This window comes from Schistocerca nitens, chromosome 9 (genome assembly GCF_023898315.1).
Source record: "Schistocerca nitens isolate TAMUIC-IGC-003100 chromosome 9, iqSchNite1.1, whole genome shotgun sequence".
NCBI lineage: Eukaryota > Metazoa > Arthropoda > Insecta > Orthoptera > Acrididae > Schistocerca > Schistocerca nitens.
Genome location: NC_064622.1, coordinates 246,181,816 through 246,201,949, shown reverse-complemented (window position 1 = coordinate 246,201,949; position 20,134 = coordinate 246,181,816). Strand labels below are relative to the sequence as shown.

Sequence of the window (20,134 nt, the reverse complement as noted above, 5' to 3'; positions counted from 1 at the left end):
GCCTCGTGATGGCTGGGTGTTGTGTGCTGTCCTTAGGTTAGTTAGGTTTAAGTAGTTCTAAGTTCTAGGGGACTTATGACCGCAGCAGTTGAGTCCCATAGTGCTCAGAGCCATTTTTTTTGTGTTTAGCATTTGACAAAGCCACGTTGGCTCCATTATATTAGGTGCATGTTTTTTGTAAAATAAGTATGCCTCATCATATTTATAGCGCACAGTTTCACATGTATGTCAGTAATACCTTTCATCATGGCTCACTCTCTCTTTTGTACTATTTTAAGCTGTAGACAATCCACTACACGGTGGCGCACGATAAGTCACCAGATTTAATTTTGATCCTACAAGTATACTATTGGGGCAGTAGCTTTCAAATTGTGCATTCAACTTCATGCAGTTCATGGAAATCGTGCCAGATGTTGTTGCGAGTTCATCGCTTCCATTGTGAGTCCGCCGTTTCAGTATGCCGCGATGTCGGACAAAGGACGGTTGACCGTCGCACAAAAGACAAATACTGTATTACTGTTTGCAGCGGCAAACAGCATTATATTGGCCAGAGATGGTTTCGTGCTCATTTCGGCACACGATTACCTCTCAGCCCACAGACAATACACAGATTACATCAGAAATTTGAAGGTACTGGGTCTGTTTTGGAGTGTGGGCGGCCACATGCACATACCATACGTTTGTCGCAAAACATGGAAGCAGTTTGAGTGGCTTTGAGTCGTAGTCTGAGTAAATCAACAAGAAGAGCCATTACCGAGTTGGGAATTTCACGCTGATCTGTACAAAGAATTACTCAATCCAACCTTCGCTTGTATCCATGCAAGATGACTGTGGCGCATAAGCTTACTGTGAGAAATAAGGAGTGGAGACGGAAGTTTGCAAGGGGGGCAATAGAGCAAGACCAAGAGGCAGTGCTACACAACATATGTTTTTCTGCCGAAGCTAATTTTTACTTGAGTGGTGTGTGTATGTGGGGGGGTCATGATGTCAAGTCATGGAATTATTGGTCCGCTCTTCTTTGATGCTGCAGAAACCGGTGAACGCTATTTACACATGCTACAAAACCAGTGCTTTCTCAGCTCATGGCCTCACGTCTTCCATTGCAGACACAATGGTTTGTGCAGGCTGGAGCACACCTACATACTGTCAACATTGTGCTTGATTTCCTACATGAAAGACTTGGCCTTAGGGTATTGTCAAACAGATTTCCAGAATGTTATGCAGGAGGAGGAATGTGGCCACCCCACAGCCCGGACTTTAACCCTTGTGACTTCTTCCTTTGGGGGTTCCTTAAAGAGAAGGTGTACCACAGTAAACCTGAAAATGCAGTGCAACTTAGGGCCATCATTGTGGAGTTATGGTGGGCCATTCCAAAAGATTTGTGTCGGAGTTTCGTCACAAATGCATGTAAGCGACTTGAAGGAGCTGTAAACAAAAATGGCAGTCATATTGAACATGTGATTCATTAGGTTGTATTTCCAAGTTGTATTCTTTACTTCTACATCAATAAATTACAAATCTTGTCAACAACAAATGTGTTATTCATGAAACAATGAGGTGACTACCATTGTGCGCCACCCTGTATTTTTGCCATATTTTGCTGCAGATCTGAAGATGGTCATTGCTGGCTGAAACCGGTTGTCTGAGGACCTACAAGTTTGTGACCATAGATGTGAAATAAAAGAAATTTATTCTAGATTTTCGTGTCACTGTTCCATTCACGACCATGTCACAGCTTGTGAAACTATCTGTATTTATTGAGGCAGCATAACGGACTGCCACACTTGCCAAAACTATGTTCCTCCAGTATTGGAGAAATCATGCACTAAGTGACTTGCAACAAACATTACACATTTTCTAACCTTCAGTATACGTTTTCCCTTACTGACACCCCCACAAAATGATGAAAGGAAAAAAAAAAAAAAGTTTCACTAGCTAAATTTTTGCTGTTCAGACACGACACTTTAATTTATTACTTCTCTACTACTAACTATATTCACAACTCATTTTGCAGACAGTGTCAACATACACAATAAAACTTAGTAATTCGCACACCGTCAATTGAAACTTCGGTTTTATGAGATGCATTACTGATGACTACTGTGCTAATAATAACAGTAACAACAACATCAATAATAATAATAATAATAATAATTTGAAGGATGTTGTCGCTTGGGACCACTTAAAATCAAAAGCACTAAAACAGTCATGGGAAATGCAAGAGAGACACAGTGAAAGTGAAAAAATAATGAAAACAACAATGACACTATCAGACGAAAATGAAAATGAATGGTTGTTAGATCTCATTCAACATTTTTCTGGGTGTGAAGATGCAGACAAAACTGAACTGCAAATGTGGTTGAACCAAGATGATCAGTATGAAGTGACTGACAGTGCTGTTGTGGTAATGGTAAATGAATGAAGCAGAGTGTCTACTGATGAAGAGAAAGAGGATGATATTGGTGCCAACAAAATGACTCACATTGATGGATTGGTGGCATTAGAATTAGCGTTGCACTATTTGATTCTTTTTCAGAAAATGTGCAGTAGTAATGGTTGTACAATAGTTTATGTAATATGTATGTTTTTATAGTACAGTGTTTGAGTTTCTACTAGAACTTTGTTTCTAAAGTTATACATTAACTGTTGCAATAACTTTGTGTACTGTAATAATACTCTGAACATAATGTTCCGAATTTGTTTTTAAATAAAAGGTCTCTAAAACTGTCCCCATGTAATTTTTAAGTTTTTTACATATTTGAGCTCCACTTGGTCCCAGTTAGATTGATTGTACTGTACCACAGGATGTACCTGCAAAATTATATCACTGTACAACACACAGTTCAGGAGATAGGAAATCATACACATTGAGATATGTGAAAAACTACCTTTTGCTTACGATGGAGAGTGCAACTTATCCAGACTATACTCATCCATTGTTTGATAGTAAGAGCACCTAGTGACTCCTAATAAACTTTAAACACAATTTCAAACGTTGTTTTTTTTTTAAACGTTTCTCACTTACGTGTTTAACTTCGAATATGTAACACACACACACACACACACACACACACACACACACACACACACACACACACACTCGTTTATAAAGTAATCAGATGTTTGAAGTTTTTTTTATACGTGGGAGTCTGATTCTTTAAAGAATTGGGGGTTTACTGGTGTTAAACTAAAAGTTCTTTCTAAATTTTAGATTTTAATGTTTCTACTTTCCAATTATACTTAGTGCATTGAAGTGTATCAATTTTGCCTTCTCATGTTTCTGGTGAAATAGTAAGCAAATGTACATTCTTTCACAGCGTTGTCCAGAACCTATGACAAGATACATCTTGCACACAAATGACATTAGTTGTCAGCAACAAAACATAGAATTCAATCTTGTTATGTATGGTTATTCGAAGAAGAGGAAAAACACCTTTCTGGATCAGGATAATTCGAACAGAAAGAGGGAGAAACTCTCAGACAAAAGGAGGTGCAGAATTTATAATCCAGCTTTTTGTGAAAACCAAGATGATTTTCTGGAACTTGATGACGAAAGTGCAATTTGTAATAGTACGTATAACTGCAGTAGTCATCTACAATCTGACAGTTCACACAGTTTCTTGGAGTATGAAAGGGATGTACTACAATCTGTTACAGCATATCCAGAATGTAAGTTCATTGCTTTTAACTGTACTCACGTTATTTATATTACGAGAAAGCATTGTCTTATATTATCCTCAAAACTTTGGGCTTTGCAAATCAGGTGGTGCAGTGCTTGGTAGCAGTAAATTATGAAAATGCATTGATATGCGTATGTAACTTGGTACGGTAGTTGTAGGCTTTTCTCATGTTTCTGCTTTTTTTACAGGTGGGTATATGCAGGAATACAACCAGAATAGAGTGGAATCTCATGAAAATTTAAGGACATATTTATTTAACAACTGCTCTACATCAGTAAAAAGAAAAATGTCAGGTTCACTTCCACAGGAACTGGGTGATATGGTGCACTGTGAATTAAATATGGAAGAAACTTCACAACTTGAGGAACTTGATGATGTAGATTTTTCACCTGTAGAAGACAGCCCTGATGAAATGGAAATTTTGGAAAATTGTATTTATGACAAATCTACAATTAACTTGGATGAAGTGCATGATCGACAGTCTTCAGCCAAGCCCTCTAGATGTAGTGATGCAAATGTTGTAGACACTGATGGATTTGCTTCCCAGGATGTAATGTTACAGGCAGATGCATCAGAAGTGGAGGTTACTGACTGTGCAGATCTGTATGAAATCAAGGCAAGTAAAAAAAGCTGTGTACCTACACAAGAAGAAAACACAGCATTATATTCTAAAGGAATAATTGACAGGAGCAGCTTTTCCAATGAATCATATGGTACACATTTTCGTCCTGATACCATTAAGAGACATAATCCTTCCATGGATGAAGAAAGTGGATTTCATTCTCTTGCGGAGGAAGAAAAAGTCGATGATGTGCTAGCAAAGGAGCATAGTGTTAATCTCCAATTTGTAGATGGCAAATGTGGGGAAGTTCAGAAAGAAATTTGCTGTGAAGTCTCAGATCTTGCCAGTGATGTTTCACAGCTCCTTATGGGTGGAAGTAATTGTGCGTCTACACTTTCAGAAAATTGTTGCAGTGGTAATAATCCATCAAAAGAAAGTCAGTGCACTGATATAAATTCGTCCCAAATGGATTACGTTAATGACAAGTATTGTTTTTCTGATTGTGTCAAAAGCAAAACTGAGGTGAGGTGTGGGAATGAAATGTGTGGTTTTCAGTGTGTAAAACTGAAAGTTAAGAAAAATTCTGCCCCTCATTGGAATCGACCAAGAAAATTATACAAAATGACCCTGCAGGAAATTCGAAAATTGGTGAAGGTAAGAGCAAACCACAATGACGGATCATCTCATAGTAAGTGTTTTTTATTTATGAAAGATTATGTAGCGTGTATACTTTATATTGGAAAAAACGGTTCGAATTTTTTTTTAGGTTTTGTTTTTGAACATGCTGTTCTCGAAGCCACGAGTTAGAAATGAAAATTGTGTTGTCTTATGATACTGTACCAATAGCTAAAACATTTACTTAATAAAGTCATTAACATTGTGACCCAACCGTAATTAGAGTGGTAAGACACATCATCATTATTTTCTAAACTTATGTTGTGAGTAATGAACACAACATCTACAAAATCTCTAACTAGTAACTAGCTACCTGTTCATTCAGAAACAAATATTTTTTACAAAGAATGTCAGCTAAATACAAAAAGGTTTAAAAGGAAGGTGAACTAGTGCTCACCCCATGATAAAAGTGTTCCACTGGTGGAAGGTTGCAGTTGGAAATCATTAGCTCTTCTTTTTACGCTTTTCTAACCTAATCACTGTACTACCCAAGGAAGGAATTAATAGCTCCAGAAGCTAGGATAGTGCCATCGTGCTTTCATGTGCATCTGTCAGCAACATTAAATATTATTTGGTCATAGATTAACTTTTTTCGTAGCTGCCATAAACAGTGATCAAAGTTTCAGAACTCTGGTCCATCATATCTTTTTTTATGTTAACTGAGATAATTAAGGGCCTGTGAAAACTTTGCTATTGTCCATATGCTTTTATTGAACATTATTGTCGATGGTGGGTAAAAGTATCCAGTCACTTCAGTTGAGCCAGTGTGACAGCTTCTACTTTTTATGCATGCACTTCCTCTTCGTTTCATTTAACAATACCTTTGAAATATTGTGCATTTCATGTTATGGAAAGATCTTTTTTTATGCCTACAGTTTCAAGCAGTTTCCAGACCAGTTTCTCCTCTTATTTTGTTCAAATGCTGAGACACATGATTTCCCAGTCTATATATGTAACCAAATGACCAGTGCTGAATTTGTAATTACGCATTTTGCAGTGTTGACCAACGTGAGAGGCCAAATCTGTGAAGGTTGTTTATGAGGGTGCTCCTGATTTCATCCTTGATATTTGTGTTTGTGTTTCTGGTATGTGTAAAAATAAATTATCATTGTTTTTGAAAGGTGAGACTTTTCCCAGGACTTATTTAATTTAATTAGAAAGATGTCTACACTACCAATAGGTGAGTGTTAAACACAGAAAATGATTAATTTCTTGTAACGGTTTATATCTGTTCAGTGTCCAAAGTTTTATTGTTCAGCATCACCAAATATGATTAGGCAATGGCATAAGTGCATAACCTTCTACCCTTTAAGCCTCCCACCCCCACCCTACCCACCAAGAACAACGACGACAACTGGATCTACTGTAGAGCGATTGATACAGTTTACACAAATAGGTAGACCAATTCACAATGAAGGTTTGCTTATATAATTTATTACCACTATTCAAGACAAGTCATCCGGCCATAGATACTTAGACCTGCGTGTGCAAAGCTAGGTAAGGTCACTAGTCATTCATAATTTAACATGTAGTGATCAGCATGAGAAAATGAATGTTTATCTCATTATTAAAGCACTGTATAACTGCGATGGGCAACTAGTGAAACTGGCTATTATTTGGCCTGGAGATATCTCAGAGCTGTAATGATCCATATGAGGAATCTCGAAGCAGAGAAGGTGAGGCTTATTAATAAAAACTAGTAGAATGTGCAATAAAAATAACATAAATGGGATTGAATTGGATAATGTTTAATGAATCACACATTAATGTGTATATCAATAAGTTTTAATTGGTATTTCCTTACAGTTGTTAAGAAAGTTCAGAATTTTTTAAAAAGCGAATCATTTTAAAATGAGAAAATTTAATATGATTGGAAAAAGGCTCATGAGAAAATATGCTCAGTTATCTTCATTATGCAAAAATTTGACAGTATACATTTAAGAAAGGTAACAGTTGGTAGTGGTGGTGGTGGTGGTGGTGGTGGTAGTAGTAGTAGTAGTAGCAAAGCTACTACTTCTTCTTTATGGTGATGGCGTTGGTGGTGGTAGTGATCATCTTAAATGTGGCGAGTAATTTGATCAGCTGTCAACAGTAGTCAATTATGTCTGTGATGTACATATTTCCACCTGCATACTGTAGCCTTCCTCTACAATTTGTACACCAGACATTTCTCTCTATTACCAGATTACATACATACTCTTCAAACCACTGTGATGTGAATGCAAGTGGTAATTGGCATGGTACCACTTTTTGGGATTTTTTCCCATAGCAGTGGCAAATGGAGCAATGGAAAAGTGGCTTTATGTGAACTGTAATTAGTCTATAAATTTGTCTTCATTCTACATATGGATGTGATAAATATATGCAGAAGAATCTCTGTATATTTTTGAAGTACTAATTATTGAAATTTTAGTAGGCAGTTGTGGGATAATTTTCGACTATCTTAAAATGTCTGGCAATTCGCGGTTTTCAACTTGTCCATAATGCTCTACCATCAGTAAAACAAACATTTGATCATTTGTGCTGGCTTTCTGTGTGTACATTCAACTTGAGCAGTGTTGTCAGGTGGGATGAATAGGTGATTTTTAAGCAATCTCCTTAATAAATTGACAGCCTTTTACCAGTATTCTACCACTGAACCAAAGTCTGCCATTTTCTTTACCTGCAGCTAAGCCTATGAAATCATTTTCCACAAATTGTAACATCCAGGTATTTGTACAAGTTGACTGATTCTAATTCTGAGACATTGATATTGCATTCATAGTCGATACATTTTTCTTTTTATGAAATATGTAATATTATGTTTCTGTACACTTACAAGAAGTTGTCATAGTCTTCAAAATTGTATCAATTGATGGAATATGTCCACAGCTTATTTTAGACAGTACTTCATTATAGGTAACAGCATCATTGCAAAAAGTTTGAGGTTGTATTAATACTGCCTGCCTGGCAGACAGTTCAGAAGCAACCCCAGACTTCTGGCAATGCTGCAGTTGATTGTACTGAGGTACTGTCTAAAATTAACAATGAATAACAGGAGTGTGAAAGCAACATCTAAGTCTCTTGATGATGCTCTATCCATGCAATGTACTCTCTCCTCCCCACCATACATTGAACCCTTCCTCAAATTGCGTTAGTACCTGATATAATTGTACTTTTGTAAATAAATATAGGTCTCAGTTAAATGCTTTTTTGAAATCAGGAAATACTGAGTTCATCTGATTGCCTTGATCCATAGCTTTCATGATGTCATGTTGGAAAAGAGCAAGTTGGGTTTCCCATTATAGATGTTTTAGGAATCCATCATGAGTGATGTGAAGAGGGTAATTCTGTTCAGGGCATCTTATTATGTTTTAGCTCAAGAATATGGTCTAGGATTCTACGACAGATAGACGTCATTGAGACAGGACAATAGTTATTATGGATTAGTTGTGTTAACCTTCTTGCGAACAGGTGTGGCTTTTGCCCCCCTTCCCCCCCTGATTGGGCACAGATTTTGATCCAGGGGTCTATGGTGTATTATGGTTAGAACGAGAGCCAGCTTGTGTGAAAATTCTTTTGTTCACCTGTCCATTCTTTTATATCATCAAAAGTAATCTACTTTTGTGAGTATAATGTTATCGAATGGATAAAAGGTAAATTCACTCAGCGGTACCAGAGCAACACACATGCAAAATTATTAAAATTTGGAAGCTTTCGGAGCCAATGGCTCCTCCTCCTGGCAGAACGGTTTGAAGGGGAAGGAAGAGGGATAATAAAGAAGACTGTTGACATTTTGGGAAGTGGGAAGGTTTTGGAAAAGTCGCCCAGAACCTGCATCTCGGGAGACTTATTGGATGGGATGAGAAGGAAAGACTGATTGTTAGGGACTACACCAGGTGAGATTTGAGGATCTGAGAGCTTAAAGGTGGAAGACCAGATAATACGCAGGACAGAAATTACTGCCAAAACATTGTGCATGAGTTAATAAGAGCGGAAAACTAATTATGTTGTACGTGTTAGAGGTGGGGGTATAGACAGGTGAGGATATGAAAGAAATAGAAAACTAAATGGGAGTGTAGAAATATTGAAACTGAATAAATTAATGGAAACTAAGGCCAAGTGGGTGGCGAGAACCAATGACTTGTAATGCCAGTTACAACCTACAGAGTTTCTCAAAACTGGTGTCTGGGGAAAGAATTCAGATGGCACGTGTGGTGAAGCAGGCACTGAGGTCACCACTGTCATGTTGTACAGCATGCTCTGCAACTGGATATTGAATTTTACAAAGAAGAAAATGTATTTATCAGTTCTGTGTTACTGAAACTAATCAGAATGCTTTATGTTCATAATATCTTACCTCAAAAGAAGTGCTGTCCAATAGAATACCATAACTGCATTTAGTCCATGACAAGTCATAAAATCTTGATAGTAAAACAAAAAGAATTACCTTATAATTAATGGAAATGTTGAGTCGCAGACAGGCACAACAGGAAGACAGCTAAATAAGTAAGCTCTCAGCCAAAATGTATTCTTCTGAATTGGAAAACACATACATACACATTCATGCAAATGCAACTCTCACACACATGACCCCTGTCTCTGGCTGCCAAGGCTTAGCATCATGGCGCACAAAAAAAATGTTGCCAAACGGGCTTGGAATGAAACCTGGATGAATAGTATTGAGTTCTCTTCACTTTCATCTTACAGTCGTCATAGAATTGTTCAGTGGCATCTAGGTATTGTGGACAGTGTGGCCGGGAGAATCAGAAACTTGTAAAATGCACAGGGTGAAATAATCATTGAAAGTTACCCAGCAAAAAATTTAGGTTTTACATATGTGCACTTCCAGGCTGCCTTTATTTCAAATATTATTTTGTTTCTGTTTCACAATAATGTATTTTCTTTAACCACTTATATTTTGGAATAACTTCAATCCCTGCAGAAAATTAATGAAACTTGTATCAGTTTCAAAAGAATAATATCGGAACTGAACACTGTAAAAAGTTTTGATGCAATCTGCCACGAATTGCTCTCCTATACAAACCCCTTCATCTCAGAGTAGCACTTGCAACCTATGTCCTCAATTATTTGCTGGATGTATTCCAATCTCTGTCTTCCTCTACAGTTTTTGCTCTCTCTAGTACCGTGGAAGTACCCTGATGTCTTAACAGATCTCCTATCATCCTGTCCCTTCTCCTTATCAGAGTTTTCCACATATTCCTTTCCTCTCCGATTCTGTGCAGAACCTCCCTAATTCCTTACCTTATCAGTCAATCTAATTTTCAACATTTGTCTGTAGCACCATATCTCAAATTCTTTGATTCTCTCGTGTTCTGATTCTCCCACAGTTCATGTTTCACTATCAGACAATGCTGTGCTCCAAATACACATTCTCAGAAATTTCTTTCTTGAATTAAGGCCTATGTTTGATACTAGCAGACTTCTCTTGGCCAGGAATGGCCTTTTTACCAGTGCTCCTGGGCTTTTTACCAGTGCTAGTCTGTGTTTGGTGCCAACCTTGCTCCATCGGTCATGGCTTATTTTACTGCCTAGATAGCAGAATTTCTTAACTTCATCTACTTCATGATCAGCAAATATGATGTTGTTAAGTGTCGTACTCTTCTCATTTCTGCTGGTTCTCATTAATTTCATCTTTCTTTGATTTACTCTCAGTCCACATTCTGTATTCACTGGACTGTTTATTGCATTCAGCAGATCATCTAATTCTTCTTCACTTTTACTGAGGATAGCAATGTCATCAGCGAATCTCATCATTGATGTCCTTTCACCTTGAATTTTAATTCTGCTCTTGAACCTACCTTTTATTTCTATCATAGCCTCTTTGATGTATGGATTGAACAGTAGTGGCAAAAGACTACTTCCTGTCTTACATCCTATTTAATCTGAGCATTTTGTTATTGGTCTTCCACTCTTATTATTCCCTCTTGGTTCTTGTAACATTGTTTATTACCTGTCACTCCCTACAGCTGTTGATGTTGGTTTGCTGTTGATTTTGATGAGAACAATGCTATCACTGAACTGTTAACAGTAACACTCACCTTGCCAAACCTTTGTATTCATAATGAATCTTACTCCCGATATAAAATTTTCTACTGCTGTTGATATTACTCTACATTTATCAGAACAGAAGTCCTTGTTTTCTGTCCATTTCATTTCACTGACTTGCTGGAGTTGGCGGTCACGTGTGCATGAGGTGTGCTTGCTTGCTTGTATGAATCGTGTGTGTCTCTCTTTTACTGATGAAGACTGTGGCCGAAAGCTTTATGTAAATGTCTTTTAATTGTACCTGTCTGCAGTGTAATGTCTTCTTTGCAGTAAGCAGTAATCTGCCTTTTCCTACATTTTTGACTCCTACTATATCTAGATTAGGCTTTTGCAGTTCCTTTTTCTGTTTTTCTAACTTCCCTACCTTGTTCAAACTTCCAGAATCTGTTTGCCTAAGAGAGATCATCATGACACTTTTTCAATTACAGGCCACATGTCCTGTGGATACACATTGAGTGTATTTAATGTAGTGGTTTCCATTACCTTCCGCATCTTGATGCCATTGATCACTGTTGATTTTTCCACCTTTAGGGGCAGTTTCCCACCCCAGGGCAAGAGAGTGCCCTGAACCTCTGTCCGCTCCTCCATCCTCTTTGACAAGGTCGGCAGAATGATGGTGACTTCTGATGCTGGAAGTTTTCGGTTGCCAGTACTGATGATTTTTGTTCAAAATTTAAGCATGGGGGGGTTTGAACCCGGGACCAAGGAAGACCATATATACACTCCTTACACTGCTTGAAAGAACCAAAGTATTTCTCAACTATGGAATTGGTACCAGGCTTCTGGCAAACCAAGGTTGACACGGATGGCCAGGAAAAAGAGTGCTTTCGTAACCCCTGGTGGCCTCTACAAGTTCAAAGCGGGGGTGGGTAGACGCGATTACAAGGGTGTGAGCACCCGTGTGTGCCCACACTGGTTGCCCGTGGGCACTGTCAGCTAGCAGTTTCCCCTTCACCGCCTGCTAACATCACTCGTTTGTTACTGGTGCGTGTGCAGCAAGTGTGTCTAATCTGAACTTAATGATTCTCACTAAGGTTTCATGTCTTAAGTTAATAGACTTTTCAGAATGAGATTTTCACCCTGCAGCAGACGAGATACTGGCAGAAGTAAAGCTGTGAAGACGGGACGTGAGTCGTGCTTAGGTAGCTCAGATGGTAGAGCACTTGCCCGCGAAAGGCAAAGGTCCCGAGTTCGAGTCTCGATCCGGCACACAGCTTTGAACTTCCAGGAAAGTTTAATAGACTTTACTAAAAAGGCATGTGTTCTTTGCTTATTACTTTGTTTATATCCTATTTGTGACCAGGAAATTGTATCACTGAGAGTGATACTTTATTCTTATTTCTTTTATCCCTGAACCAAGTCCCCACTGGCTCTGCACTGAACAGAATGAGAGAGACAGAATTTGGAAACTTATAAAGCATCATACTGTTTGTATCTCCTGCCAACCTATACTGTGTGTTACTTTAGGGTACTTCTGTGCTCAAAGCAGCATTACAGAGTGAAAAGGTTATTGTTTATTTGTTTCTTTGTCGCTATGTCATGTATTAATTGAATTGCTGTAGATGATCAGTTGCTATTTTATCTTCTGCTGGTGTCATCCAAATGTGTATCTGCCCTCAGTTTTTTCGAATGAAGTGAGAATGGTGCATTCAAGCTCAGAGGAAAGTAGAACATCAGCTGGTCAAACAGGAAAATCAAAAATAAAATTTCACTCACCGTCAAACAAAGGAAAACAACATGACTATTTTCATTGACAACCAAAACCTTCTGAGACGAACTGGTACATAAAAACACACATTACAACAAAATTCATCAGCTTTCCTTCACAATGGAATTGTTGTAAGCTAAATGTTGTTACAGTTTCTATCTGATTGAACCTTCGTGTAACACAAGAGAGGCTACACTGTCACAGGATACTGTGTACGTGTTACATTTGTGTTGTCCTACTCTAATAATTATGACGATGAAAATAATACTTGTAACAATCTAATTTTACCACAAATTCGAGTGTCAGCTGTCATTTGTGTGTTGTTGGCTGTCTTCAGTCCTATTTGCGTGAATAAGAATGCAAGCTGTGTGTACATTGTGCCTGCAAGGCGATACAATCACCCATAGTGCCTGCGGGCTGGCTAGTGGGTAGCCCACGTGCCCAGCCCTTTTAAGTTATGACATTTGGGTTGTGTGATGCTCTTGCCACCTTAGAGTGTATGATGGACAACCTGCTTTGACACGTTAAATGAACAATGTGCCTTTGCTTTCTGGATGATATTGTTGCTTCTTTGAAGTGATCTGAGGAACTTCTCAGTCAACTAACAACTGTGTTGAAATGTGTTCAAATTGCAGCTCTCCACTTGAAGTGGAAAAAATGTGTTTTTCTTGCCAGAGATATACAAATCCAAATACGATCCAGATATAATGAGAGCAGTCAAAGATTTTCCAGCTCTTTGGCACATTTGTGACTTGAGGAGTTTTCACAGAATATACTCAGACTACCAGTGATTCATAAAGGACATCTGTGCCTAGGCACTTAACTTGCAAGAACTAGCGCAGGGAGATGCTGAATTTTCCTGCAATGAGGCCCAAGAATGATCTTTCGTCTCCTTATGGAGGTGCTAATATCTGCAGTTCTAGCATTGTATGATGAGAATGCAGAGACTGAACCTGACACCAATGCTAGTGGTTTTGGAGCAGGGCAGTTTTAGTGCAAATTCAAAAATATGCTGACAACGTGGTAGTTTATGATTCCATGTTTCTCCAAGTCCAACATGAACTACTCTACACCAATAAAGAGTGACTTGCAATCGTTTGCATCATCAACAAATTCCAGTCATATTTATTTGGCGAACCATTCACTATTGTGATGGACCACTATTCTCTGTACTGGCTGACTGCATGAAGGAACCATTACATTGAGAAGCATGATTGACACTGAGGTTTCAGTAGTATTTGAAGTAAAGTAAAACACCATGCATATTTTGAAAAAAATGTTTACAGTGAAAAGTGTCGATGCTGGCCAGTTTACATTTGGTGTATTAAATGGCATACATCGCTGTGTATAAAATACAGCTAACACACCAAATTGTTTTTAAAGTTGAAAGGAGAGCGATACCTCTTTAGATTCTTGGAAAAATACATGTCATACAAGGTGTGTAACTAAAGGAATGAGACACATAGCATAGTGTTCAATCTGGCAACGCTTTTTATGCCAGTCTTGGAGGGGAAGCAAGAGAACATGACATGCCATTACTGTGCGTTGAACTGTGCAAGTGTCATGTTGCCCCCCCCCCCCCCCCCCCCCCAGATTTTTTAAAGTGAAGGAGTTCTTGGTTGTGCACTCTGACAATGAATGACAAATTTTAGCAACAGTGTGCGATCATAATTTGCTTCAGACTTGGGCACTATGCACTGCAAACTTCTGCAAAAACTTTGACAGGCATAGGTAACAGTGTTTTGTCGAGTCTCAGATGTTTTAGTGGTTTAAAGCATTTGTGGATGGTCGGTTGGAGATGAACTTCAAAGTGGAGGCCTTTGGTTTCAAGAATTTGTGTAAATATTAGCAGAGTCCAAGATCTTTTGTGTGCAGACTGTTGGTTGACAGTTGGAATGACTTAAATGGCAGATTTGAATATGAGTCCTTCCACCGTTCATCAGAGACAGAACATCAAAAATAATTGGGTGTTGCATCACGACAATGCTCATTGTCACACAGCAGTTTCAGTAAACTTTTTTTTTCCCCAATGAGAACATTGCTGGGGCTTGTCAGTCTTCTCATTCACCTGACTTGAGTTGTGTTTTTTTTCCGATATTGTAAACACAACTCAAGGGATATTGCATAGGGTCCCTGCACAACATTCAAATGGATTTAACTGACCAGCTGAAGGTTATTCCAGTATCGAGGGTTCCAGCACTGCTATGAGGAGTGGAAGAACAATCTTGAGGGCTTTGTGGCTTCCCAAGGTGAGTACTTTGAAGAGGACAGTGTTCAGCTGTAACATTATTGCAGTGAAACATGTGGAGGAAAAAAGAAGGAAAAAAAAAAGTTATTTACATACCTTGTACATTGGAGAGTGTTGTAACGAGGTGTAGTGTTTCGAGAATTTCCACGTAAATTCTAGAACCACTCAGCCTTCTACTGTCTCGAACACACGATATTTTAAATATAAGTGTGAGAGAGGCTATTTACTGTGCATCACTTGTCTGTGTGCAGGTTTGAAGTTTATCATGAGACGACTATAGACGTGGTGGTCGAATGGCACCGACAAGTGTCGTGTCATGGAAGCCGTAGTGAAAGAACAAGGAGTGTTTATGTATTATCTGCTGTTTTATGGCTTTGACTATTGTAGTGAAAAAAAAAAAAAAAAGAAAAAAGAACGACCATTGAAGTATTGTTAATTAATGTTCATTATGGGCATGGAGAGGAAAAGACATGTATTGAAATGCATATTGAGAGAGGACAAGGTTAGCAAGCCAACCTTACCATATATGTAAATCTACTTTGTTTCTAAAATTTGGAGATGTGAAGAGACTTACTTGATAGTATTAAATTTGTAAAAAGTTTGAGGTTCAAATATACCTCGTTGCAAGAAGCAAAAGAAACTGTGTATGCCTGCTTATTTTTATAAGTAGAAAGAGTCTTGAGAAATTCCTGTTCCCAGCAAATATACTTCGGAGAAGAAGAGGAAAAGGAGGTTGGAGCAGCAAGCTAACCAGCAAGGAAAGTCGGCTGACTATCTCAAATCGTGCTTCGGTAGCTCCGTTGGTAGAGCACTTGCCCGCGAAAGGCAAAGGTCCCGAGTTCGAGTCTCGGTCGGGCACACAGTTTTATTCTGCCAGGAAGTTTCATATCTCAAGTAAGTCATATCGTTAAAGAAGTGGGAGTTTACACACATACTTCACCACTTTAAGTTGCCCAAAATGTTAGAGAGATTGGCAGCTAGGTGCCCCATGCAGTGCTATTGTTGCTAGCTATTCAGAGTGTAGAGATGCTTTCTGTTTCTCTTCTTTTTGTATGCTGCTGGTACAAGCCAAAGCTCAAAATGGAAATCTTACTGAAACAAAAATACCAGGACTCATTAGCTAATTCTGTGCTCCCCAATTTGAGAAAATTCCTGTTACTTTTGAATGAGCAACTGGGCAAAGCCAATGATACATCAAGATTTTCCTTATCTCATAGACTTCTTCCTTTTCTTGAAACACATTGCCTATCGCTAAGCTGAGTTCACCACCTACTGCTACACTATACCATGCTAGGTGATCATATTAAAAAAAACTGCTACACTATACCGCACTAGAAGGGCATATTAGAAATAATCTTTACATAGTGGCATTTTGAACACCACTAAATCACTTGCACCAACTTACTTACATTACTGTAATGTTTCACTTCTCAGCAGGAGAAGTAGCCAGTCAAAAACTTGTGTCCTGCTTTGTCAGAGTAGGTAATACTAGTTGCTCTAAAAAGTGGAAACTGTTCAGACTCATTGTGTAGAATTTTTCTTTGTGTTGGGAGAGCTCGTGCGAAAGCACAGCGAAACTATGTTTAATATTTGTAGCATTTTACAGGTCACCCAGTATTTCCCTTTCCTCTTTGAGTTTTTTGAGCTTTAAACAATGAGAAGCCATTATAATTTCTTCTTCAGATGATCTCATGATTGCTGTTGAAACTGAAACAGAAACTTTATCTTTGCTGTCTTGTTGTACGGTGAATCGTGTTGCGTGTATCATATCACGTAAAGTATCATGTCACATACAGTATCACCTCATTGGGAGTACAAGTATCGCACTTATATGTGCTGCATCGCTTGACGTGTACTGTAATGAGTTGTGTCGTCTCAGTCTGAAACGTGTCTAAGGAATGCCAATGAATAAAGCACTTGCTGCTGTTACCTCTGGGGTATCTGCTACAAATCCTGCTTGCAGTAGTGCTATTTCATTGGATTGGAATCAACCTCTTGGGGAGGTTTCCAAAGTTGACAACCAGTAATTGTTGGATAATGGTCTGCACTGACTACCTCACCTGCTATGCTGTCACTAAAGCTGTCCGATTGCCTAAGCTTGGGAAACTGCTAAGGTAATTGTATAAGATATTTTGAAAAACAGAGCGCCCATGTGATCTGTGGTTGTGGACATTGGTGCTGGCAGATATACCCTAGAAGTACATTGATGTCAAACAGAGAAATCAGTACAGTACTGCCCCCTCATAACATTTGTGTAAAACACAATGAAGCAACACATTACAGTCTTCAGGTGGTTCTTTCAGCTCCACAATCACAAAACTGAAGAGTCAGTTTATGCGCTGCTCTCATTTCAACTGGACAATGTGCGGCGGTGCGGTTCTTTCTGCCCTTTATGACGAACCTGCACCTACCTGTGAACATTGTCTCAGCATTTCATCAGTAGGGAAGCCGAGCGAAACCTACTGTACTTCGACGTGATCCAGACTGCAATTGAAGTCACTAATCCACGTTTTGGGAGAAAGTTTTCACAAGAAATGAAAGGTTGGAAATTTTGTCCTCAATTAATATATTCTGAAACTTAAGTGAACAAGTATCACTGCCAAGCCCGTGCTAGTCTTAACACAGTCACTCACAATCCCTTTACTCACGTTAGCAATTTTATGGTGTTTCATTTCCCGGAAACGGAATAGCTACAAAAATACTAATTGTTTTTGATTGAGAATGCTCGCCAAATATTAAGTCTGTCGGTACCTAATGCAGTCACAGTTTTTAGCCACCAAACTGCTCAATACGCCACGTGGAATATGTGTCTTTTCTTGTCACAAAATTCACTTAAAAATTCCGAAATTCCTACACACACATCGGAATAATTATGCCGTCACTTTCCAACACTTTTGATGTATGAAACACTGCTAGATCCGGCAACTTATCATTTCCATCGGAACTACTACTACACACGTCCGATCTGTTTCATGACTAGGTTTTGACTCCTCTCTAGAATACTCTAAGTCTTCTCTACCAGCAGAGAAAGGCGCATGAAGAATATTGCTTTACCATTGGTCAGTTTACTCAACAGCCAATAGCAAAACAACATTCTGTCGTGTAAATCCGCACTTTTCCTCAATAACCAATTGCAAAATAGTAAACCTAATGACTGCACTTTTTACCGATGTAATTATCTAAAATGCTGAAGTTTTGCTTATACATAAAAAACTTTCACTCCGCTTGAAAATATTTAATGGTAAAAATCACATTTCCTATAAAGCAATTATTTACAAAAGTTTTTGTAGTACATAGTTACCACTTTTTATGTAATGTCTCTTTTCATCACTTCTTCCTCATAGTTTCACCACTATGTAACAGAAATCGAGAACTGTATTTACAAAATATACATATATTCTCCACATTCATTCATACTCCACTCGTAAAAAATATTCTTCACCTAGATCTCCTTTACTAACTGCCCTTGTCACGTCTGGTTATTCTCATATTTGTACATGTCACTCAGCCTTCAATCACAAACTGAACCCCATCTCTCTCACCACAAAACTTACTTCATCTTAATTCCATGACTCCATCTTACACCTACAAACACACCTTCCCTGATAGAGAAGAATATTACAGAAGATAGATTCAGCTCAGAATGATTAGAAGAGGAAGACTGGCAATACGAAAAGAAAATGAAATAGCACTGCTAGTAACTTCAGTACCTGGTGTTCGCCAAACACCTAGCATTGCACAGGTTGCAATGCCCTCTGCGGCCTCCAAGCTTAACTCACATCTACCTCTGGACCAATGTATCTTTTGAAATCAATAATATTTCTTAAACCCAATGGTTTCCCCGACTTCCAGTACACTAATTTATATGCATTTGGGTGTGATTTTTCAGTAATTCTAAATGGACCCATTTATTCATCAGTGAACTTTTTTGTTTCTGCTGTAATCTTTTTTGATTTCTCCCTTGTTTTTATTAATACCAGTTCTCCAATTGGGAAACTTGTCGGTGGAGCCTTAACATCATGGCATCTTTTATGTTCCAATGCTTTTTTCTTAATGTTTTCTCTATCAATTTTTTCTTTTACACTCAGTGCCACGTCTACAATAACTGGAAACTCTACCTAGTCAAACGGCAAATTGTCTGGTCTTACCCCCCCCCCCCCCACCCCACCCCACCCCACCCCCCCCAACCCCACCCCACACACACATCAATTCACAAGGAGCGAACCCTGTAACCTCATGCTTTATGTTATTCATGACATTCTCAAATACTGTGCCCATGCCGTATGTTTTCTATGACAATAAGTACGACATAATCTTTTCAACTCCTTCATAATTCTTTTGCACATGTTTCCTTGAGGAAAGTACGCTGAAATCTTTATGTGCTCAATGTTCCTGCTTTCTAAACATTCCTTAAATTTGTTGGAGACAAACTGCAGACCATTGTCTGACAAAATGGATTTTGGAGCTCCTATCACCACAAAATACTCTCTCTGCAAACAATTTACTAGCACTTTCACATTAGCCTTCTTAATTGGGTATAGTTTCACAAATTTTGTGAACCGATCCACCAACACAAAAACGTATTCACAACCCCCCTCGAGACACAGGCAAAGGACCGAACAAATCACAGGCTACCAGGTCTAATTTATTCTGTGGCTCAACAGTATACATGTCTCCTTGAACTATTTTGTTATTAGCTCTCACTTTTTGACATCTGTCACACATTTCAACCCTTGCTTTTACTCGTCTCCACATATTATTAAAAATTACAGTTTCACTGAGTTTAGTTAACACATTTTCTGGCCCCATAATGCCCAAACTTCTTATGAATATAGTCAGTTAATAAACTCACATGTTGATCAGCGAAACAAACCTTGCATTGACTATCAGTATTTTTTCTCCGGCGGAATAAAACCCCTTGATGCATCTTATAATATTCGGCAACTTTAGGATAAGCTGGATTACCTAAATAACTTTTTAGTATTTTCAAATTGTCATATTGGTTCTGTTCCCTTCTCAATTCTTTACACTCTTTTTTTCAACTGTCCCTCCTTCTCAATCTTCATCACAGTTGCAAATACATGAACCTCTTCTTTGTCTGTCAGCATATTTCCATTATCCTCATTATCTTCTACCCCCCTGGATAATGCATCAGCCACCACATTCTCAGATCCTTTTATGTACTTAATTTCCAAATCGTATTGTTGCAAGTA

General features: G+C 38.5%; 1 protein-coding gene across 4 annotated transcripts in view; it reads left to right on the top strand.

Moving 5' to 3' along the window:
• LOC126203420 (uncharacterized) overlaps window positions 1-20,134 on the top strand; it is a 501,622-nt gene that overhangs the window by 326,341 nt on the left and 155,147 nt on the right. For all 4 annotated transcript variants that reach the window (XM_049937727.1, XM_049937726.1, XM_049937728.1 and 1 more), the window contains 2 exons: window positions 3,318-3,669; window positions 3,869-4,896. In XM_049937727.1, the coding sequence (XP_049793684.1) occupies window positions 3,318-3,669; window positions 3,869-4,896 (1,380 nt within the window). The remainder of the gene's footprint in view (window positions 1-3,317; window positions 3,670-3,868; window positions 4,897-20,134) is intronic.